The sequence below is a fragment of the Rhinatrema bivittatum genome, chromosome 15 (genome assembly GCF_901001135.1).
Source record: "Rhinatrema bivittatum chromosome 15, aRhiBiv1.1, whole genome shotgun sequence".
Classification (NCBI taxonomy): Eukaryota; Metazoa; Chordata; class Amphibia; order Gymnophiona; family Rhinatrematidae; genus Rhinatrema; species Rhinatrema bivittatum.
The window spans coordinates 64,806,964-64,825,945 of record NC_042629.1 but is presented as its reverse complement, the minus strand read 5'-3'; the positions used below and the strand labels follow the sequence as shown (position 1 = coordinate 64,825,945).

General features: G+C 40.3%; 1 protein-coding gene across 2 annotated transcripts in view; it reads left to right on the top strand.

Annotated features, from left to right (window-relative positions):
- Nucleotides 1-17,977, top strand: part of PRDM2 (PR/SET domain 2) — an 86,010-nt gene extending 68,033 nt beyond the window's left edge. For both annotated transcript variants that reach the window (XM_029578121.1, XM_029578120.1), the window contains 3 exons: nucleotides 3,528-3,638; nucleotides 7,151-11,465; nucleotides 16,338-17,977. In XM_029578121.1, coding sequence (XP_029433981.1) covers nucleotides 3,528-3,638; nucleotides 7,151-11,465; nucleotides 16,338-16,350 — 4,439 coding nt within the window. In that variant the 3' untranslated portion in view covers nucleotides 16,351-17,977. The remainder of the gene's footprint in view (nucleotides 1-3,527; nucleotides 3,639-7,150; nucleotides 11,466-16,337) is intronic.
- Nucleotides 17,978-18,982: the final 1,005 nt, after the last annotated feature.

Here is an 18,982-nt window from a genome sequence, read left to right as displayed (position 1 = left end):
AAAAAAAAACCAAAAGCAATTTTGGTTTTTTTTTTTCCAAAAGCGACAATTTTGGTTTTTTTCCAAAAGCGACTTACTTTTGGGATCTGTCAAGATCCCAAAAGTAAGTCGCTTTTGGACGCCTGCACAACTTACTTTTTTGCAGCCATCAGCAGGAACATGATCGTAGCTCCTTCCGACGAAGATGGCCGCCTGCACGGGGGAAAGCGTACAATTGGCCGCTCAAGACGTGGCGTCACATCCCGTGACGCCAAACGTCGTGAGTCACGTTTTCAGCGGCCAATTGGCTTCGGGAGGAGGGGAGAGGACTGGGGCTGCCACGGAGACCGGCACCCATGATCGCGGCCGGGGCAGGTGAGCGGGGGCTGGGGGAAAGCTTGCCACCTACCCTGACCCCTGCCTCTACCGCAGGGGTCAGGGTAGGCGGTAAGCTTGCAGGTTAAACGCGCGACAAAACGGCAGGGAAAACTAGCGATAGTCGGGGCGCGGGTTACGGGATGCTAGGGAATAGCTAATTCGCTCGTTTGCATGCAATATACATGCCGCATGCGGAAGGGGTTGCCTGGGGAATTTAGGACGCGGTAGGAGTAGGTTAAAGGGGATTCGGGATCGCAGGAAGGGCTAACGCGGCCGGAAAGTGAGTAGAGAGCCGGTTAGAGAACTATTTGCCAATACTAGAATTAGTCTCCCTTACTCATGCACATGATGGAAAGCCATTTTGTTAAGGATCCGTGTCTAGCTGCTGATTTATCAGAGTACTTGTTTGAACATGTGTGGTGCCATTATCCTGTTGCAACTGCTAATCTGTGCTTCCAGAATAAGGAAAAAGGAGTTGCAAAGAAGTGGAGTCCCTCCTTCATTAAAATATGTAAACCGAATGCATCTGTCTAAGGAGGAAGATTGTTTTCCTTTTGATGTCTCTTGTTAAACTGAACCTCTTTAGTTGAATACTCAGGTACAGTTTAAACAAGCTTGCTTTTGATTATTTTTCAACTATTTCCAGAATTGGAGATGTTAAGTGAGAAGAAATATAGCTTAGAGTAAATCATATCTACTTTGCTAAATTGCTTTTCTCATCAGTAGCAGCAGCTTTACACGCTGTATATTAGTTGTATCTAGTGAAATCTCTTAACACCTGTCATTTTCTCAGATATCAAAATGGATGTGTCCACAGATTCTTTATTGCAAGAAAAGTGAGTAGGTAATAATGTGAATTAAGGGAAGATGCTGAAACTGGAAAGAAATATGCATAGTTTGAAGGAAAGCAGGAACATGGTAAAAGACAAAACTAGTCATTGCCTGAATCACAGATAAAATAGACAAATACATACAATATAGCTGTAACTTGGGGGCCAATGCAAAAAAACTTGCGCTGAAAGCGGGCACTGTGTATTGAGCGCCCGTTTTCATAACGCGCCCCCAGGCACCTCTCCTGGGGGCGCGATGCAATATTTAAATTAGGGCTTGCGCTGTCGGAGGCACTAGGAGCGATTGCGTGCCCCTAGGGCCTCCTTGACAGCGCAAGCCAGAGAGAGGCCACGCTGTCGGTGGCTGTGCGCCGGTTAAAAAAAAAAAAAAAAAAGGATGCTGAATTTATCAGCATCCTATTTTCCTAACCAGCGCACATACAGGAGTTAGGAAAAAAAGGACACTGATAAATTCAGCTTCCATTCTCCCAACCTGATTACAGGCACTAGATGGATTTAATAAATCATTATTAAAGTGTCGGGCACTTAATATTAATTTATTCACTCCTTCGCTTATTGCCGATTTGGTCCCTTTACTGTCGCATGTCAGTGAAAGGACCAGTCTCCTTTCAGAAGGCTGTCCTGAAAGGCGATTGGTCCTTTTCACTGACATATATATATATATCTTTTATTTATTTATTTATTTTTTTTGCATAGGGAGTGAATTTGCATGTGATGAGCGCAATTAGTTTCACTCCGCGTTGGACGTGGGTTGTAGAGGCGCTAACTAATTCCCTTATGCAATAAGGGGATTAACGCCTCTACAACGCACATCCAACTGCGGGTTATACAGTGCGCTGGGCAGAGTGCACTGTATTGCATCGGCCCCTTGGTGAGTGGGAGAGAATGTTTCCGTATTTTGTATTGTCAACTTACTTACTTATTCCCTACCTTAATAAACCTTTGGACTACAAAGTGTTTAGACCAAGACTGTTAGCAATTGCTTTCTTCCTCTCTCTCTATTACAAGAATGTCGACAAGAAGAAACTTGTCTTCCTGTTACATCCCTCACAGTCACCTTCTGGCTCTTTCAGATTAAAATAACATGAAAGCATTTGCCATTCGTACACACACATACCTTTTGTATTCTTTGAATTTTTGTTTATGCATGAGAGAGATTTGAGGGAAGGGTCAAAGCCTCATTGATGGTTTCAAGAGCATAATGGAAATGACTTGTGACGCCCTAGAACAGTGCAGAAAGGTAAAGGCTAACCCTGCTGGATTCACATGATGTGCTGTAAAGGCGGCACCCATCTTCTGAACATCCGCTGCTTGAAAACGAAACATTTTGTAATGGATGGAATACGTTCATCATGTAATAAGCTATCATGTAACTCCTTTTTCTTCAGGCATGTAAAAGTGAAAAAAAAACCCCCAGAAAATTTAATATCTGTTAATCTGTTTGTTCTCTAGTTCTGAAATAGTCAAATGTGGTCATGAAATAAGAGACTACTGAAAAAATGCAACTTAATTTTTCAATACACGTTTGTGTGAACAGTGTAGTTCTGTGGAACAGTTTAAAGTGGTATTGGATGCTAGATTGAGTATTTTTGGACAATAATAAATCTGTTCTTGAATGTGGCTAGGTCTTGCATTTGGTACAAGCACTTTAGAGAAGAGTGGTGTTAGAGAGCCAAATGTCAGCATGCTAAACCTCTGAGTTGCAGAGGTTTTACTGATAGCTGTTCTGAGAAGCAAGTCAATCTGTTTAGGCTTTGCTTATTCAAATCTCTTTCCATTAAGAAATGTGCCAAGACCTGGGGTCTCAAATCTGAATTCCAATGTCTGGTTTGGACACTAATCAAACTGACTTCAAAACGTTTTCAAGGAAAAGCATTATCTTTGCAGTACATGAGAGACCAAGATCATTATGCCAGTGCAAGAATTGATGTATAGAAGCTTTTATTGGTGAACTACAGATTTTGGATTTGGATTTAATTACTTGCCTTGAGCTCAGATTTTGAATCTGGTAACGTAGGTGTTTCCCTTCCCCAGAGAGCTTACTATTTAAGTATCTGAGATGAAGTGACTTGCTCAAGGTTACAAGGATTGACAGTGGGATTTGAACCCGGACGTCCCTGGTTCTCAGCCCCCTGCTTTAACCACTAGGCTATGCCTCCTTTCACCACCATCAAGTTAAAACTTTGCTAACAATTGTACCTTACAATTTATAGAAGGGTTGGGTTTTTTTAACTGCACTTTCTGTGTTGGAGTTTTACTGCATCAGAAAACTATTGCAGAAGACAAATAACTCATGGTCAGGGGAACTTTATATTTCAGGGAAGAAGAAACACTTGGAGAGTAGAAAAAGAGGAAACAAAAAACTAGACAGCAAACAGAGGAGGCCTGAATCTGATATCTTTTCTGCAGCTATGAAGGACTTTGATCAGGGTAAGGTTTCTTTCTCCTAACTCATCAGTGTTGTACATTGCTGAATAACAGGTTCACTTGTTCTAAGATCAACATCCATTTTTGGTAAATGTTCACACTTTGTTTCCATGTGTTTTTTAAACAGTAAAAGGTGGAGATATTTTTTTTCTGCCTTTTGTTAAGCAAGGCCAGAACAAAATGGATCCCAACATGACATAACACATGTCTACCCAAGTGTTGCATGCAAAACCTTTCTAGAGTCATTACAAACCAATGCATTAAAGACTATAAAACATCAAATATCATAATTGCACAAACTAATAGTACAAACTATTTTGTAGTTAACGATACAAAGCTTTGTTTTGAATGCAAAAAAAGCATGTTATTTACAGTTGGTGTTATAGCTTCATATTCAAATGAAAACATTTTTACAGGCAGATGAGTTGTTAGAAAAAAGTTCAAGTTCACCTGGGAAAAATCATGTTAGTAAAAATATTGCACATAAAGATCTTCATGCTGAATCCAGTTGACCCAGGCTAGCAAAATTGCTGTTTGCTATTTATTCACATTTCTAGAATGCAAAATTGCATAACATTCAATGTAGTCAACAAAATAAGGTAAAATATAGTCAATGCAATAATATGCAGTATGTAAACATTATACAGTAAAATCATAAAATAAAATGTTGCCTTAACCTCATCCTTTGGTAGCAAATTCCACAACTTAATTGTGCTTTGACTGAAAAAAACCCTTTAAAAATGGTAGGAAATCTAAAACATTTGTTTCATTGCATGTCCACTACCTGAAAGGCAAGATAATCGTGCCTTATTAACTTGTCCCACACCACTTATGATTTAATAAACCTCTGTCCTATCCCCTCACGGTTTCACTAGAACCAGTATCTCACATGCTGCATAGTCCAGGCCTCCATAGTATGATATGCATATAGGGATTACAGACACTTATCTACATAAAGTTTACTAAACAAACTTAGTCTTGCTGAAACAATATATTCCTGTAGGTTTTGAGGCTTACATTGTGAAAGTTTGGATAAAGGAGGATGTCCTAATGCATGGCTGTATGGTGGAGACCTTTGGGGAGTCTTTGATTGGACCATCTAGCACTCTTGAACTCACTCCAGGTCCCTTCTATTGTAAACCTCTTTTAGACTAAGAAATTTAGTAATGAATTTTGTAAAGTAAAATGAATGGAGTTATCTGCAGTGCATGCCAAAATATATCTGGGCTATAAGTAGAGGTTGATGGAGGAAATACTGGTTGGAATAAAAAAAAATTTTTTTTTTTTTTTTTTTTTGAAGAATGAAAACTTAGTTTTAGAAACTTGACTAGTTTGTTTCCTCCTCTAACACATAGGTCAGTTAATTTGGTGGTGGCTGACCTGTATAATGTAACAGGAATATAACTACTTATCTGATTGTTAGACCAGAGTTTTCAAGATGGTGTCAGTTTCCAAACTTGTCAAGTGTTGAATTAAATTGCCTTCAACTACTTAACCCAACGCTAGGCTGTGTTCAGTGGTTTTCTTGAAAATGCTCAACTTGCTATCTGGTGCCCATGGAGTGAAGTGTCTTGTCTGCATCAGGTTTTGGTTGTGGTGGTGATTTGGAAACCAAAACAATTGCCTTCACTTGTCTTAACTTTGACATAGGATACGAAAGAGCTGAAGGCAGCACCAAACCCTTATAGGGGAGCTTTTTTTCCTCTGTCGCCATCTGCTGGCAGGGAGGACATAACCCACTTATTTTGACTTGTCTGGCAGGACTAAAGGAAATTAATGGGTAAGCTTAAATTTCATCTTTAAAAATTTTTTAGGCAAGATTTTAAATTGTATTCTGCTACTTAAAGGAGGCCAGTGCAGCTCATCCAAAACATGGGTAATATGATCCCTAAATCTACCACCCACTGCTAATCTTGCTGCAACAATCCTAATTTGTTGTGTTTTTTTAAGGCAACCCAAATATTAAGACATTACAATAATCAAATTAACATGGAACTAATGCATAGAGAACATTAGGCAGCTGGAGTATGTGATTTAAAGTAAACCTTCCCAAAGAAGGGTCTCTTACAGCCCTCTGAACATCTTTAGGCAATTGCACAACCGTAGGTCCAGTGAAAAGGAATTCTATAAGACTGGGGCTGCCACAGAGGAAGCACATTCTCTGGTTACAGAGCTGAGCAGATTTCACCGAGGGGATGTCAAGCAAGCTTCTCTGTGAGGAGCTCAACTGTCGTAGTGGCCAATGTAGTTTAAGGAGGGCATTGGACCATGGGCAAGAATCACTATTAATCAGTTTGAACACAGTCTTCCCAATTTTATATTTAATTTGCTGGCATATAGGAAGCCAGTGAAGGCTCATCAAAATGGGAGTGATGTGATTGGGGCATTTGATTCCGGTGATGAGGTGCGCAACAGAATTAAGCAAAACCCGTAAGGGCTGTAAAGAATCATCAGGTAAGCCTAGGTAGAGGCTATTACAATAGTCAATAAGTGGAAAAATGGATGCTAGTGCGAAAATCAGATTCATGAAGAATTTTCTTTAAACCAGAGTCTACGCGTAATTTAAAAAAACAAAGAAAAAAAAAAGTTTAATGAGCGTTTTAATCTATAAATGAAACGACAGAGTACTATCTAACATAACCCCTAGACGTTTGACACGTTTTTGGATAGGGAATACATAGTTGTCAATGCTAACGGATGAGTGCAGGAAAGCAGAGTGGGCAATATGGATTGAAAGAAGTTCCGTTTTCTCCATGTTAAGAGAATTTTTTTGTAATGCAGCCATGTTTTAACTGTTGACATACAAATTTTTAAATGTTCGAATGTCTTACCAAGTAATAGGTAGATAAATTACAAACTAGATGTCATCCGAATAGATTTTATAACAGTTGCTGAAACTGGCAAGGAATTTACAAATGGGAGCAAGGTAAAAGTTAAATACTGAAGAAAGCGAGAGAGCCCTGTGGGACTCCAGTTTTAATAAATGAGGGTGATGAAAGTTCAATCTTAATCTGCCGAGAGCGATTTTGAAAGTAGGAAGTAAACCATCTTAAGACAACACCTGTCATGCCTCACACGCAATCTGTGCAGGAGTGTGGCATGATCAACAATATCAAACACTGAAGAGAGATCAAGAGATAAGTATGTATTGATGGCCACTATCAATACCTCTTCTTAGGGTGTCCGTAAGTGAAAACAATGCAAGTTCAGTACATGTTTAAAGAGTTACAGGTGTGCCTGTATGTCAACATCTGTATTTTGGAAATCCTAGAGATCTCTTTCCTTACTGCATTAACTGACTTTTTTTTTTTTTTAACCATTGTCTTGTTTTATGAAATGCCTTAGCTCTCTTGTCCTGTATGTTTGTCTTATTGGATTGTAAGTTCTAATAAGCAGGTACTGTCTTTTGTTTGTGTTGTACAGCGCTGCATATGTCAAGTAGCACTATAGAAATGTTTAGTAGTAATATAGGAAGTAGTGAAATGATTTTATAAACACCTTTCTTGTTTTCCTAGGTCCTAAAGAGGAAGATGAAAAACCTTCTGTTTCAGCAATTCTGTCAGTGGAACAGACAGTTGTGATTCAAGAAATGGTAAATCAAGATGCACTCCCTAAATTCATGGCCTCCATTCCTTCTTGTAAGCCTCAAAACCTATCTGAAGACAGACCAGAAAGAATAGCAACATGTAAAGCAGATAAAAATATTGATGGTGATGATGATCCTAAAGGAAATTCAGAGAGAGATTCTACAAGTGTGTGTGAAACCCCCCCAGAAACTGTGGCTGAACAAAAATGCACTAATGAAGAAAATTCTGAAAGCTCGCCTAAGAAAAAACCTGTTGTAAAACCACCAAAAACAAAAGGAGAATTGTATGGTGACTTGTCGGAAGCCTTCATGTTTCCTTGCCAGCATTGTGAGAGAAAGTTTACCACTAAGCAAGGACTTGAACGCCACATGCATATTCATGTTTCAGCTATTAACCATGCTTTTAAATGCAGATACTGTGGGAAAGCTTTTGGTACACAGATCAACCGGCGGCGGCATGAGCGGCGGCATGAGGCAGGGCCAAAAAAAAAACCTTCAACGCTGATGACTTCTGAGGACAGTCAAACAACTATGGATGATGCGTCTCACAAATCTGCAGATGAGCAGAATGCTGCTGGCGTTCTGCAAGATTTCAGAACCTTAGATTCTGAGAAAGGTACCCAAGAAATATCAAATTGTCTGGCCGAAGAGAATGGTGGATCTAAAGAATTGCATCCATGCAAATACTGCAAAAAGGTTTTTGGAACTCATACGAATGTGCGTAGACACCAGCGTAGAGTTCATGAACGTCACCTTATCCCTAAAGGTGTACGGAGAAAAGGATGCCTACTTGAAGAACCGCGGCTTCAAACAGAGCAGACACAGAAAACCCAAAATGTATATATAACAAATACAGAAACGGAAGAAGATGGTGAAGCAGATGATATATATATAATGGACATTTCTAACAATATCTCAGAAAACTTAAATTACTATATTGATGGTAAAATACAGTCCAACAATAGTACTAGTAATTGTGAAGTAATTGAAGTGGAATCCAACTCTGCTGATATATATGGACTGAACTGTTTGCTTACCCCTGTTACTGTGGAAATTTCTCAAAATATAAAGACCTCACAACCAACTATGACTGATAACCTTCAAAAGGAATCCTCCAGCAGTGGAAAAAATGATCCCAAAAAACGGAGGACAGCTAGCCCCCCCCTTTTACCCAAAATTAAAACTGAAGTTGAAACTGAACCTATAACAGCATCATGTTCACATAACCTTCCTCTCAATATTTCAGTGACTGATAGTTTGCCCTTTCATAAAGAGAAAAATATTTATCTATCTTCAAAACTTAAACAACTCCTTCAGACTCAAGACAATAATAAAATAAATCCAACACTATTGACCGAAGTTGCTAAATTAGGACCTGCTACATCCTCTTCCTCTTCCTCACCCTCCATTTTACCTACAGCCTCTAATAGATTTAAGAGGAGAACCAGCACACCACCTAGTTCTCCGCAGCACAGCCCAGCACTTCGAGATTTTGGAAAACAAAGTGATGGAAAAATGGTTTGGAATGATGGACTTGGTCCAAAAATCCCTAAATTGGAAAGTCATGAAAGTTCCCCAGCATGGAGCTTGTCTGGGAGAGATGAAAGGGAAAACATGAGCCCTTTATGCGCTGATGAATATAAACTATGTAAAGACTGGACAGCAAACATCACTTTTGGTAATGTATGCAACCAGCAACCACTGGATTTATCCAGTGGTGTAAAGCAAAGGTCAGAGAATAATAGCAAGACTCAAGTTCCTTGGGAGTCTGTTCTAGACCTTAGTGTGCAGAAGAAATCTTGCAGTATCACTGAGTCAAAGGAGTTGAAAGGAAATAATTCAGTGCAGGCAACATGCAGTGGCATTAAAAAGAAGAAACCTACCACTAGCATGCTACAAAAAGTTTTATTGAATGAATACAATGGAATGGATGTAACGCTAGAAAATGCATCATATTTGAACCGAAGTCCAAGTCCATGTGGTACAGAAGAGTCTGCTGTGCAGCCTGACCTTGGTTCTTGCTCCCCGCCACCTGCTGTGACTTCTTCTCTTAATTCTCCTTCTTCACCTTTACTACAGCCTTCTGAGGAACTCTCACATTCGTCTCCTCCACATCTGACTCTAACAAATGTACCTTCCCCTCAACAATGTCCTCCTGTCTTAAGTGTTGCTACATCACCACCACCTCTCCTTCCTTCGGTGCCTTCTCCAATTCCTGACTCCTCTTCTAGTTCCAGTCCCATTCCTTCATGCTCCTCACCACTCTCTGTTAGTTCACAGTCTCCTCTTCCAGTTCTGTCACCTACAGGATCTCTTTCTCCATCACCTATTCCTTCTGATGATGATCGATCCAACTCCATTACGTCACTTGGTCCTCCCACTCTCTCTTCATCCTCCTCTTCCTCGTCTTCCTCCTCTACCTCCATTACATCATCGTCTTCATCTTGTTCCTCTTCTCCTCCACCTCTTTCAGTAATTTCTCCTCATGTAAATCTAGAACCTCTCCCTGCAAAACTTTTCAAGGAGGAGGCTGTCGAGGAGGAAATAACGTCAATAGAAAAGCCAAAAATGGGAAACGAACAGGATAAAGTTCCTGAAACCTTCAATAAAAACTTTGTGTGCAATGTCTGTGAATCGCCCTTCTTGTCCATTAAAGACCTTACCAAACATTTATCAGTGCATGCTGAAGACTGGCCCTTTAAATGTGAATTCTGTGTTCAGCTATTCAGAGATGCACCAGGTTTATCAGAACATCGTTTTTTATTGCATGGAGTTGGAAAGATATTTGTTTGCTCAGTCTGTAAGAAAGAATTTGCTTTTCTGTGCAACTTGCATCAGCATCAACAGGATCTACACCCAGATAAAGAATACACACATCATGAGTTAGAAGGTGGAACATTGAGACCTCAGAATTTTACTGATCCTAGCAAGGCGAACATGGACCATATACAGAACTTGCCAGTAGATTCCTTGCCACCCTCTCAAGAGGAAGATGGAGATCTAAATGACTCGTCAGAAGAGCTTTATACAACCATAAAAATAATGGCCTCTGGAGAAAAGACAAAGGATCCAGATGTACGTATGGGCCTCAATCAACATTATCCAAGTTTTAAACCCCCTCCATTTCAGTATCACAATAGAAATCCATTGGGTATTGGAACCACTGCTACAAACTTTACAACTCACAATATTCCACAGACTTTTACAACAGCCATTCGTTGTACTAAATGTGGAAAAAGTGTTGATAATATGCCTGAATTACACAAACACATTTTGGTATGTGCTTCTGCCAGTGATAAGAAAAGATATACTCCCCAAAAGAATCCAGTACCATTGAAACAGACTGTGTATCCCAAAAATGGGTTGATGGTTCTAGACAACTCTGGAAAAAATGCTTTCAGGCGCATAGGACAGCCTAAAAAACTGAATTTCAGCATTGAGATAAGCAAACTGTCCTCAAACAAATTAAAGCTAACTGCATTGAAGAAAAAGAACCAGATTGTTCACAAAGCAATCTTGCAAAAAAAAAAATCTGCAAAACAGAAAGCAGATCTAAAAAATGCCTCTGATTCGGAATCTCACATCTGTCCGTTTTGTAACAGAGAATTCACTTATGTTGGTAGTCTAAACAAACATGCAGCTTACAGCTGTCCAAAAAAGCCCATGTCACCCACCTCTAAAAAAAATATTTCCAGTTCATCCAAGAAAGGTGGAAACATTTCCTATTCTGCAAACCGTGAGAAAGGGAGCAGCCAGAGAAGGCGAACAGCAGATGCAGAGATCAAAATGCAAGGCACCCAGACTCAGTTAGGGAAGACAAGAGCTCGAAGCTCTAGACCAGTGCAAATGCATTTGCCCTGCACCTCCCTCAAATCCAAGCAAAGTGCAAAATACTTACATGTTAGATCTAAAAAAAAGATTTCTGCCGCAAAGCACCCAAGTCTTTTAAGAATGGTCAAGATGACACCAGGTGAGGTGAAAAAATCGAAAGCAATGGCCCAGAGCCATGCTTCCCAAGCCTTGCGCAAACCGCCCCGGAAGCTGCATGTCAGGGTTCAAAAAAATAAAGCAATCCTGCAGAGTAAATCTACATTGGCTAACAAGAAACGATTGGAAAGGTTTTCTGTCAAATCCAGGGAAAGGACTGGTGGACCTATAACACGAAGCTCCCAGCTAGCAGCAACTGTGGACTCCTCTGAGAGCAGGAAAGAGGAGAATGGAAGGCAAGAAGTGAGAGAGTTCAGGTAAACAAACATGCTTTAAATGAAGGAGCTGGTAGCTAAGCCAAATAGTCAGTACATAGGCTGCTTTTCATTCATGTGTTTCTTTAACTTCTTTAGAGACAGAAGCTTGCAGAAATGTTAAAGCTCCCTAGCTGTTCTCACCGTTCTGTCAGCATGCAGCTCTGCCGATTATCAGTCTCATAAACTGGTTTGGTACACATATATTTAAAGCAGGAGTATAACACTGCTCTAAAGGAGATGCTCAAGGAAGGCAATTTTTAAATATAGAACAAGAGAGCCTAGAAAATGAGTTAAAACTGGAAGCAATGAAAGTCTAACTCAGATGTTTTGTCAAATCTCGCTCCTCTGTTGCACTTTTCTGTTGAATTCTGAGGTGGTGTGAAATGCGAGTCAGTAGGGGGGGGTATGAGCTAGTCGGTGAGGCCTCGGAGAAGTCACTTTATTTCCATGGCTTCATCTACTGCGTCTGTGCTTGGGTGGTAATCCTTGTTTTCTCTGAAGTCTTTCATTGCAGTTCAGGAACCTGCACTGTAATACCTTTCTTCCACAGTTCATGCGAGTTTTTAAGTATTAGAATTCTGAAATGCATCATAGTAATTCAAGTTTATATTATTGTGGATTCAGGTGAAATAAAGTTTGATGAACCATTTAAGTCTCTTGTGAACCTGTCCTTTTGCCTCAACTTTTTTTAAGCATCATTTGTTAAAGAAATGACCTATTGTATATTTACTATAACTAGTAAACATACCATGGTTTTATATAACCTATAATGCACGTTAACTTATAAAATCATTGCAGGAAATATTTAGGCTTGCTCCAATATATTCCACTTGATCTCGATGTATAACTTTTAACAGCATAGTGTAAGATGTCACTGTATAACAGAAGATAATTTTCCAAAGCCATTGATCTGTTTCCCCCCCAGGCCCATCCCCGCCCAGCTAATAGTATGTGTTGGCTCGCATACCACACATACATTTAGCCAGACTGTGAGGTGGTATTCCCGGAGGCAGGTTTAGGTTGGGGGGCATGCGTAAGTGACAAATTTGAAAGGTATGTGTGCCGTGTTGCCACCTCTTGCCACTTGCACAAACCAGCAGATACGTGCTACCTAGATGCTTTCAGCGCACGTAGTTAATGTTAATTTTCAAAAACAAACCATGGGGTTAGTTTCACCTTGAAAAATTGTGTAAAGCACGTGCGTTAAAAAAAAACCAAAAACCAAACCATCCACACAGTTTGCAGCTACGTGGCCTATTTGAAAAGTGTTCCCATATTACAAGTTGAGATCAGTTATTAATTTTACTGTAAAATTCCCTGAAAATCTGGTTCATAAGAGAACTTTATAGAGTAAGCAAAGATTTTCATTGCTCTAGTTTTACCAGTTTCGAGACTCAAGCTCTTGATGCTCATATGCACACAGAAAGGTTTTCTCATAACACAGTTGTCTGCAAAATTATGTACAGAAGATTCCAACAGGCAAAATTGGCTTTGATTTATACATTTTTGTGATTGTTTAAATATTTACAAATAGGTCTGAAAAATTAAACAAATTGGTTTATTTTTGACTACATTTATCAGAAGTTTGAGTATAACTCAGTATCTGGTACCTATGGTGCTCTCAGTCACAGTGCAATGAATACTCGTCACATGTGTGCACCTGTTTTTGAATACAGGTTTGTAGTTCCGGTATAGCACTATACAAGGTAATGCCTAAAATTACAAGGTCATTTGTTCAGTTATGCAAAATTCAGGTACTATGTAAATGGCCAAATGTCTAGATCTTATTGGTCTGCAACATTTTCTTAAGCTCCAAAGATTTTTGGGCTGCTTCAGGGATTTTTATTCTGTCCCACAAAACTGTACTTCCTTGCATAATTTTTTCATATGTTCTGAATTTTTTCAGAACTTCAGTCAAGTAGATTATATGACAGACTGAACGCTACATGTACAGTAGATGGAATTAGAAATGCCTCCCAGATCCTGAGATCTGGTATTAACCCATGACCCCCCCCCCCCCCCCCCCAAATTAGGTATTCATTAATTTAATTTCTGGACTGCAATCCTAGCCCAATGTGATTTTTAATTTGACCATTAAGCCATCACACAAAAATACATCATAACAATAAAACAATGGTCAATAAAAATTGAAACAAGCAAAATTTAAACAATTACTTAAAATATATTATACTTCAGGGGTAGAAAAATCCTGGTCACCATGAGAGGTCTAGAACGGGTAGATGTGAATCGGTTATTTACTCTTTCAGATAATAGACTAGGAGTCACTCCATGAAGTTAGCATGTGGCACATTTAAAACTAATCGGAGAAAATTCTTTTTCAGTCAACGCACAATAATGCTCTGGAATTTGTTGCCAGAGGATGTGGTTAGTGCAGTTAGAGTAGCTGGGTTTAAAAAAGGATTGGATAAGTTCTTGGAGGAGAAGTCCATTACCTGCTATTAAGTTCACTTAGAGAATAGCCACTGCCATTAGCAACGGTAACATGGAATAGACTTAGATGTTGGGTACTTGCCAGGTTCTTATGGCCCGAGAGAGATCGGTGGTCATAGGTATGCAGAAGCAAGTGCGTGCCTGGCATTGATGAGCTACTTCTAAATGTTTAGGTGCAAACTTCACTGTGTTACTGTCACATATCACTTTTAAAGCCAGAAATCAATACTCCTCGCCTCGGTACTTATTTTTATAGTGCTGTTGGACATACGTAGCACTATACGATGGTGATAAGTGTTCAGGGTACAAGTCCCGTCTGCAAAGAACTTAAAATTTAAGTGGCTTGCCCAAGGAGTGTCGGTAGAAGAATTAGGATTTAAACCTGACTTCCCTCCTCCACAGCTACTTTTCAGGCAGGGCTGGTCCGAGCATTTTTGCTGCCCTGTGTAAAAGATTTACTGTGCTGTGCCCCCTTCTTTTTTTTTTTAAACACAAAATGTTCCCCCCCCCCCAATAACCAACACACAATAAAAAGTCACTCTTGCTTTGTCCCAGGCCCCCTTTTTGCCATCTCCAAAAGCCTTCCTCCCTTCGGCAATCTAAACTGTCAAAAATGGCACCCCCCCCCCCCCCCCCCCCCCCCCCCCCCCCCCCCGAACCCATTTTACCCCAACAACAGGTCCAAAATTCCTAAATTGTGATGGAGTGAACTCCAAGTGCTCTTGCCCCAGCCTCTGCTACATAACATTGGTGCAGGCTGGGCCCTGTAGCCGGTACCAGGTTGTTGTGCAGAAAAATGTGTGTTGTGTGGTGCCACACAGACAACCCTGCAAAAAAAAAAGACACTTGGAACCCGTAACACATGTTAGGTATGGGTTTGGCCTTTGGACAGCCTTGAGTAAACTGAATGACAAGAATATAGTAAACTTCCCATACCAAAACGGTACTAACTGCTCTGTCTATGAAAAGGAGCTAGAACACTGTTAGTAAAGCAGAACAAAGCAGTCTGCTATAAATCCCTACACAGAAGTTACATGCTAGCATACTTTCACCTCACTTACACATGCAGAACACAGACTCTCACCAAATGCAGACTAGAGACACCAGAAAGAACAGAAATGTGTAGACAGAACCTGAACTGGAAATTGTACAAGCCAGACTCTGTATGCAGCGAAGCAATGGAAAAATAGAAACCTCACCAGTCCTCCCAAATCAAACAAAATCAAGAGAAATGTGGCTGCCACGCAGTGCCTCATTCATCGGGGAAGGAGGTCAGGATTTGTTTCCCAGCTGTGGGAACCTCCTCATGTGCCGGCCCCATGATATTCAACACTCGTGGTGCTAGGCACTTCCTCTGTCCTCATCTCGCGATGCACAAGAAGAGGACAGAGGAAGTGCCAGCACCGCGAGTTCTAGAGAAACACAGAAGTGACGGCAGAAAAGGACCAAATGAGCCACTCGGTCTGCCCAGGAAGCTTATTATGCCAGTATCTGCTACACTGGGCAGGTTATCCCCATGCTTATCACTTTCCCCGACCGTAAAAGTCAGGGCCCTCGGGTGCTGTTTGAATCCAGTTTCCCTTAACCATTGCCGTGGAAGTAGAGAGCAATGATGGAGCTCCTCAAAAGTATCAGGCTGATGCGGCGTTTACTGCCCTTAATCACCAGGCATGTTTGTTGTTTCCCAAACCGTAAAAGTTGGGGCCGTCATTGGATGCTGTCCGAGTCCAATTCCCCTTTCCCCCCCCTGCCGTTGAAGCAGTATGGGGTCCAGCGCATGAGGTCGTGGAATGGCTTCCCTCTTCTTCAGCTGCTGGGTTGGGTCACGGTGCCCTGAATGTGGGCCTCTCCCTTATTCTGATGCTGGTGGAATGGGGGGGGCTGCTCCCTTTGACGGGCCCCTTCCACTGCAGTAGTCGCCGCCCTGTGTAATTGCATGGTTTGCACACCTGGTAGTGCTAGGCCTGTTTTCGGGAATGCTCTGACACCATGGTATGCAGATCTGTTTCATGCACATTCATAGTGTAAATCAAACTAGCTAGAGAAACACTACTGTAAACCCTGAAACCTGCTAGGGAGATACTAAATTGGCATCTATATGCTCCTACTAAGATTCCTCATTACAAACTCAATCAACAGAACAAGGCAGCTAATGGCAGAAGAAATGCTGATTCAGAACCTAACATGACTTCACTTCTCATCACCGTGTGACAGTGCTAAATAAATGTAAAAGATTCTGTGGAATATATTCACAGACTATGGTATATTACCCTGGAATCAGAGGATACCAGTAACCTTGCAGGTGACTTGCCAGAAGCCTAGTTTGTTCTTTCCTGTCATGTATCTGTAAATCGTTGTGGCTTTTATTTTTTAAAAATTGTATTGCTTTGCCACTAATCATCTTGGTTTCATTATTCAAAGGAACCTCCTATGAAGAAAGAAAGTGTTTGAGAACAAAAGACAATATCAAGCTGTTTGCATGCTCAGCTTAGCATAAACACTACAGTAATGGATATACCGATGAGCCAAGCTTGGAACAACAGTTTGAGCCCACTCTGAACCACAGCAGAGTTCATGCCTGCAGGCTTCTTTTGGAAGACTCTCGGTTCACATTGGCCTGAATGTTTTCTTCAGCACGGCCCAATTCATGCTGAGCTCCAAGGTTATTTAGGGGGGGAAAAAAGACAAGTTCTGTAAAACAGGCTGGCTCGGAGATGATTTTCTGCCATCAGGCATAGTTGGATTTTAGATTCTCCTGGGCCCTGATGGGTGCCATGTGGGAAAAAAAAAAAAAAAGGATATATGCTTTCAAGTTGTCCTCGCAATGCAGGTTCTTTGGAAGTTTTACAAATAAGTTATTACATATTTCATGAGTTGGGAAGACTAAAAAAGTAGCTGCATTCAGCTAAAATACATTGAGTATGTTCTAGCGTTTGTTTTAATTACAAATCCATCAGGAGACAACAGATACCCAACAGGACAAAATTCAGTGGCTGTGTTGCAGATTTTCTGCAGACCAGCATGGAATGTAAAGGGGGAAAAAAAAGGTTAACACCTGTTCCCAGTTTTTGTTTGTTTGTTTTTTTTATCCAGATGCTCCAGTGCTTGCTAGATGCATTTCTGGCATGAATTAAAACAGATAAACGATTGTTTCGCGTCTGAACGAATGGAAAAGCCAGACCACAGATGCTGTAATTGTATACAGTAAAAAGTTACGTTAGAAGGTCCCTTGCACCTTTCTCTTAGTTTAGCTGAAAGCAACAAGTTCAATCTACTGTCCACTAACTTACTTTCCTCCAGCTATTATTTCTCAAGCGGTTCTGTGCCCTGAAGGGATTTATGTTCGTTAGTGGGTCATGGCTAATTTTTATTCACACATCCCCCTTATTTTTTGTTCTCGATTTAAACAGTAATCTACCTCTTACAATTTGTAGCTTAATACTTGTTTGGTGAATTTGTGCCACCTTAACACTTTCACGTTTCACTATCATTCCCATTGTGTTACATTTCTCTTCTGTGGGGTGGGGTGGGGGGGGGCACTTTTATGTTGAAATATTGTAAAAAGCATTTGTAGTAAAGTACAAAAAAATAAAATATTTAAAATTATTTAAATTGTTTTGGACACTTCAATTGTACTATGTGATTTTTCTTTTTATGATTGTTTTGTTTTTTTTTGAGCGGAAGGTCGTTTTAGATTGTTAATCTGAAGAGTGTTTGTTTTTTTCCTGTATTGAAGTTCTGTTAGCTTTCTTATTGCTTCTTTTGTTGGAGAGTGATTTAAAAAGAGAATTCTTATGAAAATATTGAAATTTGACTACAAATAAGGTTGTCACTGCTTTTTAAACATTACAGCATTGACATATATATATATTTTAAGTACAGGTCTGCAACTGAAGAACAATTAGTGCTAATTTTCTTCTAGCATGAAATCAACTATGTGAACCTGTCATATATGTAAAAAGATCTTTTATGGCGTTGCGAGCACTTAATGACCAGGTAGATGACGCTACCATGATACATTTTATATAATTGTAACCAATAAAATAAACTTTATAAAAACCTTTGACCAGCTTGCTTTTTTTTTTGTGAATTTTTTTGTGAATTGTTTAAATATACTGAAGGCATTTTTTAAAAGCCATTTATGCTTTGCCCTGCTTGAAAGTACCCGTATTCTAAAAACAGACAGGCCCAGGGTGTGGGAAGTAAAATTTATGCCCACGTCACCTGGTCAAGTGCCAGTGTTCCCGTGCTCTCATACGTTGCAGACATGAGCTACTGAATATTTGCCCTAACTGCGTTTCTGTGGTCAGTTTGCTTTCAAATAAAACATTCAAACTTCACATGAAACAGTCGTGTGCTCTTGTGTATTTGGGAGTGCTGAGTGCAGAAACATTTTAGAAAATTTGTCTCTTTCCTGCCGGATTTCACTGGAATTTCTGAAACCGAGGAATGGACTCGCTCTGCCTGGATTCCCTTACAAGTTTGTGGTTTTGATAGTTTCCTCCCCCCCTGCATGTTCAGATTTAAGACAACATATTGACATGGAAACTGGTCAAATATATAGCCAAAACGAGGCAATAGCAGAGCAAAAAAAAAATACTATAAGAAAGTACTCTCACTAAGTGTACGCATGTGAAAGTTGCGTTCTTGCATCCTGCATGAATGCTTAAAACAGAGCAAATAATATTGTTGACAAAGTTTGCTATCATATTATTCATGTCTGCTAAATGCCCATGTATCGGAGCTCATTCTGGTTTCTCTTCCTGCTATTGGGTCACCGATGGGCAGGCATGATAAAGAGGTGATTTTATAACATGCGTGTATACAATAGGCTTTATGCGCGTACAAGTGTGCACAATTTCATGTTGACGCACGTGGGCACACAAATGCCACCTCCAGTGCATAAGTGGGGGAATTTTAGTGGCTGCGTTCGCCCCAGTAAAGGAGAGGATTTCCTAATCCCCCTAGTTAATGGGCTTCCCTTTTACCCTACTAGCCCAACCCTTGAAATCCTGCTGACTAGCCTATTTTTTTTTTTTTGTTACATGACTTACGGCCTTAGCAGA